This window comes from Phyllobates terribilis, unplaced genomic scaffold (genome assembly GCF_046119375.1).
Source record: "Phyllobates terribilis strain yellow unplaced genomic scaffold, ASM4611937v1 Scaffold_1__5_contigs__length_1240528914, whole genome shotgun sequence".
Classification (NCBI taxonomy): domain Eukaryota; kingdom Metazoa; phylum Chordata; class Amphibia; order Anura; family Dendrobatidae; genus Phyllobates; species Phyllobates terribilis.
The window spans coordinates 358,883,838-358,906,043 of NW_027362761.1; the positions used below are offsets into that span (position 1 = coordinate 358,883,838).

At 42.5% G+C, this 22,206-nt stretch overlaps 1 protein-coding gene across 1 annotated transcript in view; it reads left to right on the top strand.

Moving 5' to 3' along the window:
- ZCCHC8 (zinc finger CCHC-type containing 8) overlaps positions 1-17,001 on the top strand; it is a 48,414-nt gene extending 31,413 nt beyond the window's left edge. Inside the window, exons 9-14 of the mRNA XM_073676240.1 lie at positions 3,061-3,203; positions 6,600-6,742; positions 6,825-6,946; positions 8,740-8,826; positions 9,698-9,815; positions 16,011-17,001. Of these exons, the coding sequence (XP_073532341.1) occupies positions 3,061-3,203; positions 6,600-6,742; positions 6,825-6,946; positions 8,740-8,826; positions 9,698-9,815; positions 16,011-16,843 (1,446 nt within the window). The 3' untranslated portion in view covers positions 16,844-17,001. The remainder of the gene's footprint in view (positions 1-3,060; positions 3,204-6,599; positions 6,743-6,824; positions 6,947-8,739; positions 8,827-9,697; positions 9,816-16,010) is intronic.
- Positions 17,002-22,206: the final 5,205 nt, after the last annotated feature.

The following is a 22,206-nucleotide window of genomic DNA, read 5'->3' on the forward strand; positions in this document are numbered from 1 at the left end:
TAATCCCTTCATAGCACTTTTACACGCCAGTCTGTCTAGCCTTCAGTTCACTATGGACTTTGTAACGGATTGGGTCCTCAACTGACTGAAGTAATGTCTCACTCCATTCAAGAGCATAGTCTTTCTGGTAATGGTAATGACCTTTGACTTCCATATGGGTCAGTTTTTCTTCCTCTAGAAAAGCCTTCTGCTCTTCAGTCCTGGAATGTTTCTGTTGTGGACGGAGATCTGATTTCCCGTGCGTAAACGTCCTAAGTGGGGTAATCTTGGCCTTTGAGGCAGTACCATATACCCATTTTCACTCTGGTTTCTTTTGGAGTTCCATTTTTGTCTTTTTGTAACAAGTCAATGGACTTTTTTACTATTTAGATCCCATTCTTTTTTGACTGGCGGTGTTCTCAGGCAAAATTGTGAGTTAGCCCACGCTCTTGGATGAAAACAAACCCCACACATGAAAGGTCTCAGGATACTTACTGTTGGCATGGCGTAGGTGTGACGAAACAGCTTCTTATCTTAATCAGCCAGACGTCTAGATTTGTTAAGCCAAGAGAATTACACTATTGTGTTTGTGTTGACTTGTGAATGTATGTGTTTTTCTTTGGCTGGTCAAGGAGGACGTACTATTAGTAGTGTTGAGCGAGTATGTTCTGTTCCGAGTATACTCGGGCCGAGCTCCGAGTATTTACAGCTGCACGGATATGTGTTTGAATCGCTCCCGTGTGCATGATTGGCAACTGTTTGACAGTTTTATTACATGTGAGGAATGTGTAAGAAATAGACATTTCTCACATGTAATAAAGCTGTCAAACAGTTGCAAATCATGCACACGGGATCGATTTAACCTTATCACCGAGCAGCTATAAATACTCAGAGCTCGGCCCGAGCATACTCGGCGAAAGGGTTAACAGAACATACTCGCTCAACACTAACTATTAGGTGTATAAACCTGAATGTTGACTTCTCTTGTTTGGAAACAACAATGTTAAATATGCTAATTACATATTGTACTAAAGCCAGCTAGTTGTTGATTTAAAGAGCCCCCCTCCCTGCTATACAAACGATGTGACCTGGGCCCTGTGGAATAATATCCCTAATCCTTGACCTGTGGATGTGTATTTGAAAGGACAATTGTAACTATTTAAGGGACATATGCCTCTGTAGCAGTCAGAATTGAAAGAGAGCATCAAAGATCAGTCAGACTCTTCAAGATATCAGCTTGGTAGCATGGCTTGATTCAGAGAGACACAGATTTGGATTCTCCATGACTGTGGCCTAAGGGTACATGGCCCTGACTGGAGGGATACGGAGCTGCTCCATTGAACATCAGAGAACGGATTGATAAATTTGAGGAGACCAGGTTGGGACGATGAAATCACCTGAGCCCATGGATATGTTTGGGGTTGCCAGGTGGGACGTTCCGGTTGCCTGGAACCCATGGAGACATTCGGAGAAGCCAGATTGGGACCAGCCGGGCATCTTGTACCATGGAAACTCTCGGAGAGGTCAGGTTGGGACCCTCGGGTCTTCTGGCCTTGTACCTCGATGGACTGTCAGCTTCCTAAGCTTGCCGCTACCTCCTCTCTGTGGGGGCCCGCCAAAAGCAGGGGGCCACTGGTTGAGGTAGTTGGCCCTGGAAGTCCCAAAGTCGCAGCTGTTCTTTTCCCAGGCGAGCCAGCGGAAGGGTGAGACTAATTTTGCACCATCTTGGGTATTTGCTGGGACTATTTATTTTAACTACTGTTCTGTTTATTGCTCGTTTTGGCGCTTCAATAAAGTATTGCCATACTGTTTTACCCTCAGTAGTAGTATGCCCATTATTTACCCTGAGTAGTATTATGACCTCGGAAGACCCGGGTCTTCACAGCAGGACTCGTGGTAGCGCTCGCCTATCTCTTCACTGGACAATCATTCTTCCAGATGTCTGTCTGAAATAGACTTCTTCTATAGTTTCTCAAATCAGGATTGGACTAGCCTCTCCCATCTTAAGGTACAGTTTTCTGCCCTTTCCATACTTTTTCTGGGCATTCTTCAAACACATGAATACGTTCTTTCAGTGGGTGTCCCATAGCACCAAGCATATGGAAAAAACTTTGCACCTCAACCTTGTCCTATATGTGCTGCTAGTCACGCTTTTGCGCCTCTTCGCAATTCTTTCCCCAAATTTCTTTCCTGAAAGCAGCCAGCATTTCTGGTGATCACATCAATTCACAGGTGTCTAATCATGTTGCAATTTTCTATAAGGCTCTCTTCTATTCAATCACGACAAGATGGTCTTATGCCCTTGTGCATTCTTTCTTCTAAAAGTGATGGTGTCCTTGCAGAGAACAATGTCTTTGTTTAAATGTTTCTTTTGCCCTTCCACCTCTCATACCCAGGAAAGATCTCTTTTATAGTTTGGCCATTAAGCCCTATGTTTTAGAAAATGTAGCCTTGCAGCTTTCCAACTCTTCTAATCTGTGCTGGGCAGCTCTAGGGCATGTAGGTCTCCAAAACAACCATTTTAAAGTGGAAAAGGTCTGTGAATATGGATGCCTACAAGGCCAATAATCTCTGCCTTTTCAGATGACTGCTTATTCCACCCGTACAATTTTGGTCTAGAAGTGTTTATGACCACTGTACGCTCTGTGAAGCACTAGGCCATCTGTTGTATTTCTCACTCTTTGGGCTGTTGTAAGACATCCTATGTTGCTATGTCCTCCACTATTAGTTTAAAAATACAGTTTTTTTCTTTTGTTCACAGTAACATCTCATTGGACATATTGGGGGACACTTTCACCCTGTTTAACTTTTTGGTGTCTTGAGTCAGTTCTAGTAACCTTGGGCGTTGTTCTCTTCCTCTGATTCCGGTTATATTGATTCCTGTTTTTTGTTACTACTTGTGAGCAAAGGGTATAGCCCACCGCTCAAAGTCAATATTCTCCACCTAGTGTCATATCTAAGGTGTTATGTCCCTAATTTTACTCAACTGGAGAGATTTTAAAATGAGTAAAAATAAATTAAATCCAATCTAATTCCCACTTCTGTTTGTGTGGGTGTCTCTCACTTTATTTTTTTTTTTAGCCTCGGGACCTTGCGCATATTGACATGAAAAGAAAAGCTTTTAGAGATTCCTGTGCGGAATCTGGCAACCAGAATTACCAGCAACGTTATCATGTTGAGGAGGTAGCAGAGAGATTTGGAAAGTTTAAGCCTGGGAATATTAGGTAGGTTATTGGTATTTAACCATTTTCTAATCACTTAATTGTATGAATTTCTAATTACTGAACCTTATTTCCACCAGTAAAGCTAATTTGAGTATGAGGGTCCAATGACAGGTCCAAAAATATTTGGACAGTGACGCAAGGTTTTTTTGTTTTTTTTTGTTTAATCAAAACATTCGAGATACAATGGTATATAATTTAACTTAAAGGGGTTGTCCACTACTAGGACAACGCCTTCTCAATCTGAGTGTGTTTTCCCTTCAAAATAGAACCACTTATACGCGATTCCAGTGCTGTATGCACTAGTGTTCCCGGGACTCACATGTGGTGTTCACATCGCATGAGCCCTGTGACCAATCAATGCTGGGTTCTCTCTCCACCTTCGGACAACCCAGCAATTAACATGAAGTGAGCGGCAGCCACAGTTCTGACTTCCTGTTAATTAACTGTTAAGTAATTAGGAAGTCAGAAATGCGGCTGCTGCTGCTCACTTCCTGTCAATTACTCAGTCTGCCGAAGGTGGAGAGAGGTGGTGCTGACTGGCCGCATGGCTCACGTGTCACATCAACCGCACGAGTGCCCTGGGAATGCGAGTGCCGGCACTGGAGGTGAGTAGAAGTGTATTTTGAAAGGGCAATACACTAAGATTAAACTCATATTAATAGGGGTGGTACACTACTAGGACAACCCCTTCTTAAAGTGCAGACTCTCAGTTTTTAGGGCTTGCTCCCATGAACGTTTAGCACAGCCGAGTGCTATCTGATGTTTTATTGGATAGCACTCTGACCAATGTTAATAAATGGCAGATCTGTACTGTCCCATTGTATTTCTCATGCTGATTTGGCTTGACAAAAAAATCGCAGCATGCTGTGAGTGGCTCTGGATTACTGCTCACGTTCACCCATTCAAGTCTATGGGTGCTTGTAAAACATTGGACTGCACTCTGATGTCATCTGACAATTAAGAAGATGCAGAAATGAAGTTCTCAGTCTTCTCCAAATCTGTGCTGCGATTTATTTTTTGCAGTAGAATCTAATCACACGAAGCTGACACAAATTGAGTTTGAGCCTAGTGTCATTAGCATAATTGAGCTGATTGTCTCTCTCTCGCATGATCATATGTGGATCACGCAAGACACGTCATCCACATCCATCACAGTGGGAGGATGGTGTTTAGCAGGGCAGAGGATTGACAGGTGCCTCTGCAATGATTCCCATCGGGTCGGACCGTCCAAATTTGGATACTTCACTGGAGCACTTCAAAAGGTGTTTTTTGTTTTTTTTTCTATTGATGGTATCGGTTCATAAATTTAAAAACTGGTGACAGGTTCCCTTTAATTTAAGGGATTTCACATCCCAATTGGAGTAAGGGGTTAGGAAGTACAGCTCTTTAATATTTAGCTGCCTCTTTTTAAAGGAACCAAAGGTAATTGAACAATTATCTCAAAAGCTCTTTCATGGGCTCCATGGGCTATTCCTTTCTTAATCCATCGTCAATTAGGCAGGTAAAATGTCTGGAGCTGATTCCAGGTGTGGCATTTGCATTTGTAGAACAGCAAGAAAAGATATGCAAAAAATCGGGGATCTCCCAAAACTATAGTAGTAGATATTACATTTTATTGATACATAATATATACAGGCCACCAAACAATCTAAAAACAGTTAAAACAGCCCAAATGTACATAGTACTGAACCAGAATACAAGATTAGAGCCATGGCTCTACCCAAAGTCCACAAAAAGTATACACAGCAGAATGAAAAAATTAAAAAATTCAATCATCCACAAGTCTAATGAAAATTTGCATACAGATAAATGAATTTAAAGGTATTCAGAGGGGACTGTCCTATAGTACAACAAGATGGTTAAATGAACTATACATAAAGTGCAATTGCATATAAGAGTATATGTCGGAGACAAATTTAGTTATCATAAAGTGCAAATGCATATAAATATATCCAACCAATGTTGAATAAGAAAAAGGAAACGTTAGAACTCCTTAATAAGCAATAGGACAATTACCTGAAGTACCACAGTGTAGACTAGTCGGGGAACGGGGTAAACTAAAGGTGTAGCAACCCCATGGCCTAAAATCCTAGAGATATGCAGACTTGTAATGACAAAATATAATCTAACACAACACCTGCATGCTGGGACTGGGAGGGGGGTACTAATTCCCAGGGAAAAAGAGGAAATGTCCAGCGATAAAGTAAAATTATCTTTCTTTATTGATTCCTTTAAAATAATCCTGAGTAGGACAAATCACACCAACACACTACAGCTCGATCTAGGTGTTTCAACTTTAGCAAGTCTTAATCTCAGATGGCGTAATTGAGTGGGTGGAAGCACTCTCCCGCGATAAACTGCGCATGCGCACCCGGCCAAGATGAAAAGCGGAAGTCGCAAAAGAAAATGCGTGTGACTCCAGAAATGGGCCAGAGATCACATACAGCTATTGGAACACAGTACTTAGACCTACTGCGGGTCTTCCGACCTGAACTCACAGCCTTGTATATGCCTAATCAGGTTGTTTGTTCAAGTCAGGAGACCAGGTCAGTGTATTCATTGAAGTCCCTATACAGACATCTGAATCCAGCCTTAGGTGTAGCACTCATTAGCACTCAATGACTGAACCATAATTGGTCTGATTGTTTGCTCATATACAGTCATTGTCAGCAGCACATAACTGTTAAAACAGGTTGATGTGCTGCAGACAAGCCATGATTTTAACTTCTACCTAACATGTGACATATATGTACATTACAAGTCTGTTGTAGGTATACAGAGCGGAGTGTGCTATACACCATACACCTGCCTCTAACAGCAGCAATTGCAGCTAGCTCTCATTGCTGCTGTTCAACAATTTAGGCGACTGTCAATCTGACAGCAGCATTTAAGTGTTGCAATCACGTGATGTAACCCTTTTGGCATTCATCGCCAGAGTAACAATTGTTACTTTTGATTGTTTTTTTTTTTTTTGTTTTTTTTAATTATTTCATGGCGATTTCAACAAAAATGTTTGTTACACGAGCTCACTCTGTTCCATCGACAAAACAGAATAGTTACAAGACTCCGAAAATGGCAACATGAACCTCTGCATTTAAAAAGAAAAAAAAAGTGTTAAGCTTTTTTTTTTTTCTGTATTGTAAAGTGAATGGTTTCGAACAAAATTTCTCAGCCTTCAAAAAACACAAAAAAATACAAGCCCTTATACGGCTATATTGACAGAAAAATAAAAATGATGTGCAAATACGAAAAATTGCCCTGTCATGAAGGGGTTAATGTGAACGAGCTTTGTGAGAAAATTGTTTTATAGCTTGAGATATTTTATATATAATTTTTTATTTTTTTCAATCTTATTTTGTTTGCTTTTTTCCACCAAACAATATTTGTTATGCATAGTGAGGAGCTGCAAGAGGCGCTTGGAATTTCTGACAGACATCTTCCACCATTTATATATCGAATGCGACAACTAGGTTACCCTCCAGGTTGGCTGAAGGATGCTGAGCTGGAGAATTCTGGCCTCTCTCTTTATGATGGAAAGGGTATGCAATAATGGGAACTAGGCAAATACTTTGTTTTCTGGATGGCGTGAAATTGAACTTGAAATCTGTTTTGTTTTTGTAGATTCCAGTGATGGTGAGATTGTAGAAGACGCAATGCAAAAGAGGAATCAAGTATCTTACGATGTATCTAAATTAGTCAGCTATCCAGGATTTAACACACCGTCTGTCCCTGGAGTTGCAGATGTCAGTAGCTTTTTTTTCTTCTCTATGCATATTGTTAGTTTCTTCTCACCCTCTGACTCCCAGTCCTTCAGTCAGTCATACAACAAACTACTAGAACTTTGCTTTACATCCCAGCATATGTTTGTTTTTTGTTTTTTTCTCATGTGGATTTTAAAGGGAATCTGTCAGCCATTGGGACTTTTCCGACCTCTAATATGGGCATACAAGTGATAGAAATGTGAATCTATGCTTACCTGTATGTCTCACATTAGAGGTTTGCTTGCTTTGAAATTGCTTTTTATTAAATTAGTTTTGACAAGCTTCCTGTCCGGTGGACGCGCAGAAATCTCCGCCTATTAACTTAATTTCCATATCCCCCCCCCCTCCCCTGCACCTGACAGGGCCTTGTGATGTGCAGTTCCCTGCCGAATCCTGCTCCTGCGTAATTTACCCTGGGGGGAATATGGAAATTAAGTTAATAGGCGGAGATTTCTGCGCGTCCCCAGGACAGGAAGCTTGTCAACTAATTTAATAAAAAGCAATTTCAAAGCAAGCAAACCTCTAATGTGAGACATACAGGTAAGCATAGATTCACATTTCTATCACTTGTATGCCCATATTAGAGGTCTGAAAAGTCCCAGGGGCTGACAGATTCCCTTTAAACATTCAGTAAAAGAAACCGTTCAGCATGTCAAAAACTGTATGTAGGATGTTTCTATATTATGTGAATGACAGTAACTGATTGTAAATCACAGATAAACCGTATTGCTTCTTTCCAGGCTTTTGAGGATATTGTATAGGCATTACACTGTTTAAAGCACCACTCCAGTGTTTTTTTATTTTATTTTATTTTTTTTATTTCAGCGCTGGAGTGGTGCTATGCAAATTGCCTCTTCAGAGAGAGGACTTTAACTCTATAGCGCTACCTATTGGAAGCAGCAATCCTACAAGTAACAATTGACCCTTTAACTAGTCGTGCAATATGACTTTGGATAAAAGCCAAATCAGAATCTCAATTTGCAGACACTGTTTCGGACTATTGGCCCTCGTCAGTGCAAAGTATGTGAACTGATTTGGTAACGTTTCTCCTTGTGGAGAGTGACATGGAGTGGTGCTACTAATGTAAAATCCCTGCAGCTAACATTATACTCACCACCCACTGTTTTCAACTGTTCCCGGCGCTGCTCTGGTCTCGTGGTGCCATCTTGTGACTACAACTTCTGAGTGGCTGGAAGTGAGAAGTTATGTCACAAACTCTCAATGAGAACCAGAACTAGGCTCTCATAGACTTGCATTGAAAAGTGACCTGCTCGCTCCAGCAAACACTGGAGCGATCCTGCAGGTCACAAACTGCTGAAGACAGATGAGAGCGGCGCAGATGACAGAAGAAAATGGCAAATAATAAGTATAAGACTAATGCATTAGTAGCACCACTTCAGCGCTGCAATTAAAAAAAACAAAAATGCTGGAGTGGTGCTATCCATAAGACTGCGCCCCCTTTGTTTGGAGGTCTCAGCCAAAGGAAAAAGACAAGTCATCCAAGAATATTTTGTGCTATGCTTATTAACAAAGCAGATTAGTGTATTATTGTGAGCTAACTTAAAAAAAATCCATTTTTTTTTTTTTGGTTGAAACTGCTTTTTTTATGTAGCAATTGATTGCAGACACGTTTTATTTGTAATGGTGAGGTTTTCATATTAATATTAAACCTGATTTTTAAGAGTTATTCTATTTTAATGTCACCATTTTTAAATATTTTGGTTTGAGTAACTGATCTTTAATTTTTTTTTTTTTTTTCTCCTCAAATTCTCCAGGACTGGAGGAGTTTTGGGTCAATCCCAATGCAGCCAGACCATCAAAAAGAAGTCTTAGCAAATTACTTGTGTTCTAATTTCCCTGATGTAAGTATCTATTGGAATGCATGTGCATATGGCTGCTTAAATGTTTAAAGGGAATCTGTCAGCAGATTTTTGCTATTTCATCTGAGAGCAGCATAACCCAAGACAAGTGAGCCTGATTCCAAGGATATGTCACTTGGCTGTGTGTTTCAACTTCACTACAACCAGTGTTTTATCAGCAGGAGACTGACTGACTGACTGACTGACTGACTGACTGACTGACTGACTGACTGACTGACTGACTGACTGACTGACTGACTGACTGACTGACTGACTGACTGACTGACTGATCTGTGTAGCCCCTCACCCAACACGGATTAGTAGCTTTCTGAATATGTGCACACTGTACAGGAAGCTGCCAGTCAGTGGTGTGGGCAGGGTTAATACAGTTTAGCACTCTGAGCACTGCTACATCTACAACAGAGAAACGGGTATTTTATCAAATCTACGTCAAGTAATCCAGCAAGTGATACATAGTTAAAATCAGGGTCTCTTTCCTTATATTTTGATGCTCTGATTACCTTGCAAAAACCGAACTGCGAGGTTCCCTTTAACCCCTTACCAGATTTTAGGTCTTGTTAGATGAGCATGCTTCATTTTTGGCAGATAATGGCGGTTACATGCCGCTGTCAATCTGTGACTGTCATATAAAGCACACAAAACTGGGGCACGCCTTTCCATGCGCCCATCGGAGCGCCTGATACTATTCCAAGCTGTCAGTGGGTTTTCATGTCAGCCAGGGGCCTGCTAGAGTCCCCTACAACTGCAATGACTGTACACCTGTGAAGACCAGGAGATGGTGATGTTTACTTCATACAGAAACACTGCAGTATTGCATTATATAGAATGTTATCGGACGATATATATTTCACAGCCGCAACATAATGCAGCCCAGAAAAGAACATCATCTCGATCAAGCTCTGATGCCAAAAGACAAAAGACATCTGGAAATGGCCAAGGGCAGCCATCACTGGATATGGATATCGCATCAGGTATGGGTGAACCTGTTTTAAACATTTATGGGAAAGGAGAAATCAGGGATTTTAGTTTCTGCCATATATGTAAACCTAAAAGAAAAACTACTTATAACTTACATTCTGCATTCCTATATACACTTAGTATTACGTTAAAGGGTTGCTCCACTACTTTTTTGATAACCTATTCTTCGGATCTGTATGGTATCCATATCAGATTAGTGGTGACTGGCACCCCACAAAACACCTTTTCATTTAATCTGAGAACAGCTGATTGTTGGAGGTGTTGGACCCTCACCAATGTGATATTGATGGCCTATCCTAAGGGAAAGGTCCTCATTATAATAGTGGAACAACAATTTAACCTATTGAAATAAACTATTTTTCTTTATCTCTTCATTGGGGGACACAGGACCATGGTGTATGCTGTTGTTGCTAGGAGGTTGACACTAGGCAAAAAAAGAAATGGCTCCTCCTCCGCAGTATACATCTGCCTACAGGCACCAAGCTCACCAGTTTAAGCTTAGTGTCTGTAGGAGGTAGACCTGGATCCTAACTGATCCAACCCTTTTGTGTTTTATTAATCCTTGTTCTTTATTTTTCAGATACAGCTCTTCATGGTTAACAGGGAACACTGCGTCCCCTGTTATCACCATTCTCAAGCGACCGAGAGAGCAGTGTCGCATTTCCCACATCGCCCACTCTCGGACCCGCTGGGCAGGACATATCCCCTGTCACCTCACGGTGTCTCAGGGTGATTCCCGGTGGCCAGTCCTTGCCTATTCCCCACCCCAGCCCCCTCCTCGGAGCGGCCTGGGAGGGAGACGGTGGTCCCTATGGGTGACCTTCCCCCCAGATTCTGGGGTCCACACCGTCTCCTGCACTGTCCAGTACGGTCAGTGCGGGAAGGAGGAAGAGCCAGGATCCCCCCTATCCACAGAGGACCTCCCGTGACCATCCTCAGAAGGGGAGAGGAAGAAGAGGTATCGGGACCTCTAACAAAGGTAATCCCTCCCACTCCCAGAGCTGCCTACCAGCGGGTCCGGTAAATCCCGTGGATTATTAATGGGGGCATCACATCTCCACCGACTCACTTACAGCAGCGCTTCCCTGGCCACGCCCCCTCTCCTCGCATCTTCATGGCATCGCAGGACGGCTCACTCTGTCCGATCCTAGACCTCCAACAACTAATCCGACAGGTACGCATACGGCACTTCAGAATGGAGTCCCTCAGGTCGGTAATCGCCTCAATGGAGGCCGGGGAATATCTATGTTCAGTGGACATTCAGGATGCGTATCTTCCTATCCCAATCTGCGCACCACATCAGAAGTTTCTTCTATTTGACTTCCAGAACGCACATTACCAGTTCACTTCTCTCCCCTTCAGGCTTGCCTCCGCCCCGAGGGTTTTCACAAGGGTAATGGCGACGGTCATGGACATTCTACGAGCCAGGGGGATTGTAATTATCCCCTACCTCGACCTATTGATCAAGGGTCCCACGTTCAGGGACTCTCCACAGTCTCCAGATCACCTTGAACACGCTCTCTCGGTTAGGTTAGCTGATCAGCACAGACAAATCCTCCCTGGTCCCATCTCAACGCGTAACCTTTCTAGGGATGCAGTTCGACACGACCCAGGCCCGGGTCCTTCTCCCGAGGGAAAAGAAACGGTCTCCGTCGGATTCCCCTTCTCTCCGACCCAAGTCCACGCTGTCTTCGCCTGTGCATGAGTGTCTAGGGAAAAATGGTGGCAGCTATGGAAGCAGCGCCGTTTGCCCAGTTCCATACCCGGCCTCTTCAACTGGCCCTTCTGTCGGCATGGGACAAGAACCCGTCGTCTCTAGATCGACGCATCAGGTTACCTCTTCATATGAGAAGGTCATTAATGGTGGACTCGCCCTTCTTCCTTCAGACCTGGGAGGTCATTCCTACCGCTTTGCTGGCAGGTGGTCACGACCGATGCCAGCCTCATCGGTTGGGGGGCAGTCTTCCTTCACCACACGGTGCAGGGCCGGTGGAGTCCCCACGAAGTCTCCCTACTGATTAATATATTGGAGATAAGGGCGATCTACCTGGCGTTGCGTCACTGGCAGGATATTCTTGCAGGGTTCCCAGTCCACGTACAATCGGACAACGCCACGGCTGTGGCGTACATAAACCGTCAGGGAGGAACGCGCAGCAAGTCCGTCTTGAAAGAGGTGGGAAGAGTGCTAGTTTGGGCCGAGAACACAGTTCCAGCAATCTCAGCAGTCCACATTCCGGGGGTCGACAATTGGGCAGCAGACTTCCTCAGTCGGCAGGGCCTTGTCTCGGGAGAATGGTTTCTCCATCCCGAGGTGTTCCATCAGATTTGCTTACGATGGGGGACATCAACCTCATGGCGTCTCGGTTAAACCACAAGGTTCCATCCTTTGTAGCCCGATCGCTCAGGACGCGTTAGTCATTTCATGGTCTCAGTTCCAGCTGCCCTATCTTTTTTCCCCCTCTACCATTGATCCCTCAGGTCGTCAAAAAGATCAAGACAGAAGGAGTACCGGTAATTCTAGTAGCCCCGGATTGGCCCAGACGCATCTGGTATGCAGATCTAGTAAACCTGCTCGTCGACTTCCCCTGGAGACTACCGGACCGTCCGGACGTCCTCTCTCAGGGGCCTATTCTTCATCAGAGTTCTCGTTCTCTGAATTTAATGGCATGGCCGTTGAGGCCGCAGTGTTGAAGAAGGTGGGTTTTGCGGACTTCATTCAGACCCTAATTAGTGCCAGGAAACCTGCAACCTCGCTCATATATCATAGAACCTGGAGAGCCTTTTTTCGTCACTGCGAGAAGGATCAGCTAGCTCCCATGTCTTTTTCGTTACCCGTCATTTTGTCCTTTCTTCAGTCTGGCCTGGAAGCGGGACTCTCTCTAAGCACTCTCAAAGGCCAAGTTTCGGCTTTGTCCATTCTATGCCAACGTAACTTGGCTTTCCGTCCTCAGGTCAAGAGGTTTCTACAAGGGGTGGCTCACCTGGTGCTGCCTTATCGCCCACCAGTGGATCCATGGGACCTTAATATGGTCCTGAGCGTCCTTCAACAGCCCCTGTTTGAACCCATTCAGGACATCTCAGCCTCTTCTCTCCTGGAAGGTGGCTTTTCTGGTGGCTGTTACCTCTATTAGGAGGGTTGCAGAGCTCGCAGCCCTCTTGTCGGTCGCCTTTTCTGATCTTCCATCAGGACAAAGTAGTGCTCAGGCCAGTGCCTTCTTTTTTGCCCAAAATAGTCTCCTCTTTCCACATCAATGAGGACATTGTTTTGCCTTCCTGCTGCCCGGCCACAGTGCACCCACGGGAGAAATCCCACACAAGCTGGATCTGGTCAGAGCTTTACGCGTGTACCTTTCTAGAACAGCTTCCCTTCGGTGTTCGGACGTCCTGTTTGTCATCCCTGAAGGGCGTCGCAAGGGTCTTCCTGCTTCCAAGTCAACCATCGCCCATTGGATACGGGTGACCATTTTGGAGGCATATCGCGTCTCGGACAAACCTCCCCCTCCGGGGGTAAGGGCTCACTCCACCTGGGCAGTGGGGGCATCTTGGGCTGTTTGCCATCAGGCTTCAGCTTCTCAGATCTGTAAGGCCGCAACATGGTCTTCACGCCACACCTTTTCAAGGTTTTACAAGGTCCACACTTATTCCTCGGCTGATGCCAGTCTTGGACGTAAGGTTCTGCAGGCAGCGGTTGCCCGCAGTCAGACTTAGTCTGTGGCTATCTTTTGTTTTCCCACTCTAGGGACTGCTTTTGGACGTCCCATGGTCCTGTGTCCCCCAATGAAGCGATAAAGAAAGAGAGGGATTTTTGGTACTCACTGTGAAATCTTTCTTGGAGCTTTCATTGGGGGACACAGCACCCTCCCTGATTTTGGGCATAAGTACAGTTGGCCCTGTTGGGCATCTAATTTAGTTTTCACGGTTGCATAGTTAATTATTTTATGTTCCTCCTACTGCTTTAGCCACTAACTGGTGAACTTGGTGCCTGTAGGCGGGTGTATACTGCAGAGGAGGAGCTATTTCTTTTTTTGCCTAGTGTCAACCTCCTAGCGACAACAGCATACACCCATGGTCCATGGTCCTGTGTCCCCCAATGAAGGCTCCAAGCAAGAGATTTTACAGTGAGTACCAAAAATCCCTCTTTAAGAGCCTTAAAATTTACATGACAACTACAGCTTGTTCTGCAAATAGTCCTCATAAAGTCACCCCCCCCCCCCCCCCCCGTCATACCAACAGTCATAACTTTTTTTATTTTTACGCCTATATAGCTGTGTGAGGGCTTGTTTGTACTTTGGAATGACACCATTCATTTTACCACATAGTGTAATGGAAAACGGAAAAAATTGTAATATAGCAAAAAAAGTGTAATTGTTTTTTGGCTTTTCTATTGACAATGTTAATTTTATGGTAAGACAGACATGACAATATGATTATACAGCTCAGTAAAATTATGCAGATGCTAAATATGCATAGTTTTTGCTTTATTTAAGCCGTAAAAACAACTTCAGAAATTTGTAAAAAAAAAAAAAAAAAAATTGCCACATTCCGAGAGCCAGAACTTTTTAATTTTAGGGATATAGGGCTGTGTGAGGGCTTTTTATTGATATAATTTTGGGGTAGATACAATGTTTTGATCGCATGTTATTTACAGTTCTTCTGTTGCTGCAGCGGCTGAAAAAAATGTTTTTTTTTCTCCCTTTACGACTTTTACCATTCAGATTAATTTACTTTACATTTTACAATACCAAATGTTTTTTGTTTTGTTTTTTAAATGGGTGGGGGGTGGAAGGGAAGGTGATTTGAAGTGTGTGTGTGTGTGTGTGTGTGTGTGTGTGTGTTGTTTGTAAACTTTTTTTTTTTTTTTTTTATTTATTTTTTACATTTCACTATTTTAGTTCCTTTAGGGGACTTAAAGCTGCCATCGTCTGATCCCTTGTTCTATACTTGCGGCACTGCTATGTATAGCTAAAATCACGGTCTCCTTTGAACGCCAGCTGACTTCAGTAGACTCGTAGCGGTCATGGCAACACATTGGCGTCCCGCAATCATGTTGCGGGAGCACTGAGGAGATGAAACAGCGTGCCTTCCCTGCCAGTGCGCTGTTTAATGCTGCTGTCTCGGATTGACAACGCCATTTAACAGGTTAACAGCCAAGGGCGAATCTTCGCTTCACCCTCCGCTGTTAAAGGCTGAACATGTGAGACATTATCTGCTGGAAAACTTGCAAACACAGCATGTCAGCCTGCATCAAAGGCAGTGAGATGACTTGTGACGAACATAGTATGTCCATTTTTGGCCCTCGTTCACTTCAACGATGAGAAACTGCAAGTAGAAAGGGGCAAAGGGTGATCTCCTCAGAGTATAGAGTTTCTAGGAGGGGGGAGACCTGTGGTGTTTTCGACAGGTTCACCTTTGGTGCGATTTTGGGGGTGCACAAGCTGGTTAATGTTTTTGTTGGGATTCTTGTGGGTGTAAAATGCTATGGGGGTGGGGTGCCGGTAATGAGATTTTTGTGAGTGCACTATGCGGTAGGGATGCCTGTGAGCGGATTTTGGAGGGTGTAAAATGCTGGAGGGATGCCTCTAGTGTGATTTTGGGAGGGGTGCAATGCTGCAGGGAAGCCTTTTAATTAGATTTTGGGGGGGGGGGGGGGTGCTATGCTAGGGAATACCTGTGGTGGGGTTTTGGGGGTGGCCAATGCTGCGGGGATACCTGAGGTGGGATTTGTGGGGCGGTTATGGGGGTATTTAGATGCTGGGGAGATGCCTGAGGTGTGATTTGGGGGTGTACAATGCTGTAGTGATGCCTGTGGGTGATTTGTGGGCGTATACAATGCTGGGGCAATGCCTGTGGTGAGATTTGGAGAGTGTACAATGCTGAGGGGGAGAGTTTATTTGAGGGATGTCTGTGGGGGGATTTGAGAGTGTACTGCTGGGATGGGTTGACTTTGGGATTTGGGGGGGATGTATGAGGAAGGATGTCTGGTAGGATTTGTAGAGAGTGTAATGCTTGGGGGTGGTCTGTGGTGGGTGTTTTTTTTTTTTTTTTTTTTGGGCGGGGGGGAATGCTGGAGGGTTGACTGTGGTAGGATTTGAACTGTTTTAGAACCAAAGTGCTTATCAATTTAGTCAGTGTAAACCAGCACTTGAAATGAAATATATATTTTTGATTTTTTTATTTATTTTTTGCAGATGGATCGTACTGCTCTCCTTCCCAAAGGTTTAAGTTTCAGCCACCTCTACCCCCTGGATCTCCATATAATACTCCACCTTCACTACCTCGTGGAACTCCTCCTTCAACACCTCCAAATTTCATACCCCCACCACCACCAACACCAACTCCTCCTCCCTTACCAAAAGGAACACCTCCACCCACTCCTCCCTCTAGAGGCTCCCCACTACTTCTTTCAAGAGATGGTTTTCCTCTGCAACCAAAGGTGTCGGATTCAATGGATGAAGACACTTTGACTTTGGAGGAACTGGAAGAACAACAACGTTTAATCTGGGCAGCTCTGGAAAATGCGGAGAGCACAAACAGCGAGTCAGATGTTCATACACCATTAAATGGTAATTCTGTTTCCTCTTCTCCAAGCAGAGTTGAAACTGACAGTGTCACAGAAGGGAAGAATACATCCCAAAATATTAAAGCATTGAAGAATTCTGTTCTCCCCAGAGAATCAGTTAAACAAGAGTCTAATGAAAATGTTCTTGTGACAACAGAAGAGGAATCCTTTAACAAAGATCCCAATGTAGATGCTCCGATGCAAGAGATGGTTGTTACGGAGCCCATTGACAATACTGATGAGAAAAAGATGACCTGTGTGGAAACAGATGTTACAGAAGAGGCTGCATGTGTTGACCCTTCTTCCTCCAACCCTAGAATTCCAGATAGGAGTAAGTTTGCAGAAGGTATTACACCATTTGAATTTGAGAACATGTCTGAGTCAACTGGTATTTATCTTCGTCTTAGAGATGTCCTGAAAAATTCCCCACGAAACCAGCAGAAAAATAAACAGGGAATGTAACACAATTCTTAGATGAGGACTGTGGTTTTGTTTTGTTTTTTGTAATTGAAAATATTTTATTGGAAAACAGCATTCATATAGATGTACAGCAATTTATATAAACAAGAAGGTATAAATGTGTTTTTATTGGCTCGATTACTAATGAGTATTAAGAAAATCACCGCCAGTTGGCTGGTTCTTTTGAGGTGTTTGATTTTTGTCAGTAAAGTGGAAAGCTATATGAGGGTATGAAAGTCATATTTCATTGTATTCTGACTTTTCTTTAAGAAAAGGGTTACCGTATATAGACATGCTGCTCTAAATTGAAATTGTTCGTTATCTCTGCAAATTTTTTAAAACCTTTTTTTCTTCACTTTTTACTTTTTGCTGGATTTGTTAATGTGTCTAATGTTTTGAGATTTTTGTTTTTTAAGGCTGATGTAATTTACTGTTTTACATGTCCACTTTTTAAAATATTTTTCAATTAATTTCAACCCACTGTGCATATCTCATTTAGAAAAAAAAAACATTTAATATTGGTGGAAATGGATGGAAAACAATACTGTTTATGAAGAAAATATTTCACTTATTTTTTTAAGTTAAAGTAGAAGGTAGGGTGGATTTTTTGTTTTTCTTTTGTACATTGATTTTTACAATGCATATTTGAGATGCAACCTATCTGTTCAATACATTGAATGCTTTTAAACCATCTCAAACTTTTACTGTTGCATACTGGATGAATGAATCGGGGATTAACTGTTATAATTCTTTTTTTATACTTTATGGAGAATGTTTCAGTTTTTAATGCCACTGCTACCCTTTTCTAAGATGATATCTCATAAACTTACTGTGCACCCATCACAACATACAGAAGTTTAATAAATGGGGTTTAAAAAAAAAATTGTCATCTCTTGCTTGTTGAAAGTTGTTTTTTTTGTACTTTTCACTACTCAACAGCTTATAATTCTTAGGAGTATTTTTTTTAATTATATTTTCTTGCGTCAGTGTGCTGTTTTTGTATGAGGAGTGTTCAATAAATTTACCCCAGCAGGTTTTGTTAGTGTTAGAGAGCCAAGCTTTTCTGTGCATTCTGAGTAATATCTGGGCATTCAACAAAGTAGAAGTTCAGTATGATGAAAGTACTAGAGGTGACAGGATGGCAAGTGCAATACAGTGTGGCGCTACAAAGAAAGTGAGGTATTTGGAGCTTCGTTTCATGCTTACATTGATTACAATGGAAGAAAAGGAGCCTAAAGAAATCCATGAAATGATTGTTGTAGAGGGCAATGATGCACCTTCCTACTACCAAGTAAAGTTTTTGGCCAAGCAGTTCAAATGGGGTAGGGAATCAATTAAAGATGACACCTGTTCAGGGCAACCTTGTCGAAGCCTCTGTAGAGGAAATGTACCGTAAAATGGAGGCTGTGATTTTGGAAGATTGTCTGGTCATTGTTATAGCTCATGAATTAGTCATTTCAGTTGGCATGGTTTACAATATCATTCATGATGTGTTGAGGATGTCCACGTCCGCTCCTGGTCCACAAATGCTGACAACTGAGCAAAAAAACATGTCGCCAGCAATTTAGCCAAGAGAATTTAGTCATGGTTAGAGAAAATCTAGGAGACTTCTTTCTCAAATTATTACGGGTAATGAAACATGGCTCCACCACCATGATCCTGAGACTAAACAAGAGTCTGTACAATGCACAAGGTGTCACCAGCTACCAAAAAAAGTGTGTCCAGCAGTTAGCTGGAAAGATCATGACAGCAGATTTTTGCAATACAGAAGGCATTTTATTTCTGGAAATTGTCAACAATGAAGACCTTCAAAGGAGAAACGCTGTGGGAAGTTGTTGGCAGGTGTATTGCTCCTTCACCACAATGTGCCAGCTCACAAGTCTCGCAAATCGCAAGCTGCTGTCGGGGAATGTGGCTTCATGGAGCTTAACCATACACCTTACAGTCCAGACCTGGCTTCCAGTGATTACTTTCTGTTTTGGAGCCTGAAGAAATTTCTACATGGGCAACAACTTTCTGATGCTAATGCAATAAGGCAGTAACAGGGTTCTTGCAGCAGCAATAAATCTATTCTGAGGGCATCCGATCCCTGGACGCGAAGTAGAATACGTTTGTTGAAGTCAAGGGGGATTCATCTGAAAAGAAGTAAGTTCAATTTTCTCAGAACACTTTGTTTTCATATTCAGGTAGATAAATTATAGAACACACCTTCTATATGCTTTGTTTATTGGGTGTAGATTTAGTGCTTTGACCATATTAGTACTTTGGTCCATTTTGGGTCACTTATGGTACTCAGTGGTAGAAAAAATGAACAGGTTCTAGGAAAAATAAATAGGTCAGTAAAGTCTAATTTTTAGAAAAGTTCAAATAAGAAACTCGCAGCTCCAGAGAGAGCGCATTATATAAAAGATAGTATGCACTTGCCGACTTCATTTTATTTTCTCTATCGGAACAGATTTACCCTTTTTAGGTATGTGCGGAGCTCTTGTAATATATCGAATGACCAGGACAAATTTTAAGCAATATTTAATGATTACATTCAGGGCTCTTAGAAACCATAAAACACCAATTTATAGTGCTGGTTTGGGCTGCATATGGACTCATATGCCTATGATGCTGTTATTTCAGGTCCGAAGCCCTGTGGATGGGCCAGGTATTGTGATCTGAGCACAGACTGTATAATATGGACGTGTGAATTCAGCCTAATTTTGTGGAGAAATTGTAAATGATACCAAAAAGTAAATCCAAAATTAGAAAATAATGTAATCTTTTTAAAGGGTTTTTCCAAAGGTAAGGAAAAAAACTAAGTGGGATATGCTAATTTAAAACTAAAAAGCACATTACATACCCAGTGAATTTTCTGCTATTCCAGTTCCCATGCACCAGTTTGTTTGCATCCCAGCAGTGATGACATGCCTTTTCGGCTTGTGACCTCTGAAGCAATTGCTTTCTTCAGTGGTTACAGGACAAACCTGTATTTTGAAAACCACCGACTGGTGGTTTTTTTATTTAGGCAAGATATACATTAAAGGGAATAGGTCACCTCATCTGACCTATCTAAACTATTCGTATGGGCATACAGGCTGTAGATTGCTGAAAATGTCCTACCTGTATTCCTCCTATCAGATGCCTTGTTGTTGAGAAAAAAAATCTTTTATCACTTTAAGTAACTGACCTCTTCCAGGCTGTGGGGAGGTTGTTTTCTGGAAGGATGACTCTGCCTCCAGACTTATTTTAAATATAAGGGGGGCTTTACCAGTTTAGATAGGTCAAATGGGGTAATAGATTCCCTTTAAAGAGGTTGTCCCCTACTTTACTATTGATCTGATCGGTCGGGGTCTGATACCTGGCACCCCCACCGATCAGTTGTTCTCGGCGGTGGCTGGAGCTGCTCGGTTTTCTGATAGTGGCCGAGGCAGAGTACTGCACATCCTCCTATTTAAATCAGTAGGAGGTGGATGTGCAGTACTAAGGATAGGTCATCAATGATAAAGTAGTGGATAATCTCTTTAAAGTCAAAATTAAAATATTAAAGTGATTGTCCCTTTTCAATTAAATTTTGTTCCCAAGCGCAATTCTGTATTAAAGAATAAAGCAAAGTGTGCTATACGTTCCTTCCCCAAGTCCACATGCAAATCTCAGCAGCTGCTCCCAGTATTTATCGGTCATTGGCTGCGGTGCAGATGTCTTGTCAGCAGCCAATCGGTGACTGAGCAGTGTGTTCTGTCTACAGTTGAACTCACTTGTTGGTGAGTGCAGCACATTCCTCTTCTTTTTTTTTTTTTTTTTTTTTTTTGTTCTTTAATTATACCAACTGCACTTATGGACAAACATTAACTGAAAGGGGACAACCCCCTTAAATACACTCCAGATTGGTTTGCATGTAAACTTTTTTTTTTTTTTGTGTGTGGGGAGGGGGTGGTAGGAGGGTTTTTTATATTGAGTGTTTTTATTAATGCCTGATTAACAAGTTTGACAGTTTTTTTTAATTCAATTACACAATAGTAAATACAGGGAGTAAAAACTTCTTTCAGTCGCCTCTTTGTAATAAAGATGCAGCTAAGGTGTTTTTTCATTTGAGACAAAGTATTAAATACTAGTCAAATCTATAACTTGAGCTTATTTGTGTTTTTAAAATGTGATATCCTGGAGAGGTGTTGATCTGGTGTACCCCTTTATTCCACAGATGTGGATTGTACTTATGTTAACTGCATCTTTACTTATCTGACCACTGGTCTGTATTATTAACCCCACTGTCCATAATTGTTGAACATTGACTGATTAGCAATTTTAGATTCTCACTGAACCAAGTATTTAACTTGATTTGAGATAATGACACTGTTTTCGTAACATTATTTGTATGTTGAATTAAAAAGGTTGTCCACTACTTTTACATTGATGGCCTATCCTTGGGATAGGCCATCAATGTCTGATCAACCGGGGTCTGACAACCGGCACCCCTGCCGATCAGCTGTCATCGGTGGCGGCAGCCGGAAGTGCTTGCAGAGCTGGCCTTCTACTTATAGTGGCTGCCGCGGGGTACTGCATATCTGCCTCCTATTGATTTGAATAGGAGGTGGATGTGCAGTACCAAGCCCCGGCCACTACAAGTAGACAGCTAGCTCCACAAGTAAGAACTGGTGGCAGCCACCGATAACAAATGACCGGCAATCAGATATTGATGATCTATCCTAAAGATAGGCCATCAATGTAAAAGTAGTGGACAACCTCAAGTCTTATTTCTTGACTAAAGGCTGTTAAGACTTTTAGCAGACTTGTATGAGTAACCCCTGAAAAGAATTGGCCAAACATAATTATTACCTATTCTTAGGATTGGAAACAACCAGTTTCTCCCCCCCCCCCCCCCCCCCCCCTCTAATTACACACCCTGCTATAAGCCAATCCACTTTTGCCACCTTATTGTGACACACCTTAATCCTATTGGATCCTTTTCAGTGATAATGCAAAAGCTTGTCTGGAATATGCAGAAGGAAATAGTTCCCGGCACTCACATGTTGAATGACTAATTACTGTTTATTCCAATGCAAATTCCATTAGGACGTTTCTGCCCATCCCAGGCTTTTCTCAACATGAGAGCTGTGAATATCACCTGGCAGAATATAAATCCATAGCTTTTCACCGGACAATCCCTTTTATCACTTATCCTGTAGCTCAGTGGGTGTTTGAACACTGGGATCAACACTGATTGCCAGAACAGGGTCTTTTCATCTCTGATCTAGGATTATTCACCTGGCAAAATTAGGCGGCAGGTCTGAGAAAAAATCGAGCACAGTGCTCGACAGCCCTCTAAGGAATTTTGTGTGGTCGAGCATGCACACTGCTACTCCTTTCTAAAGGGAATGAAA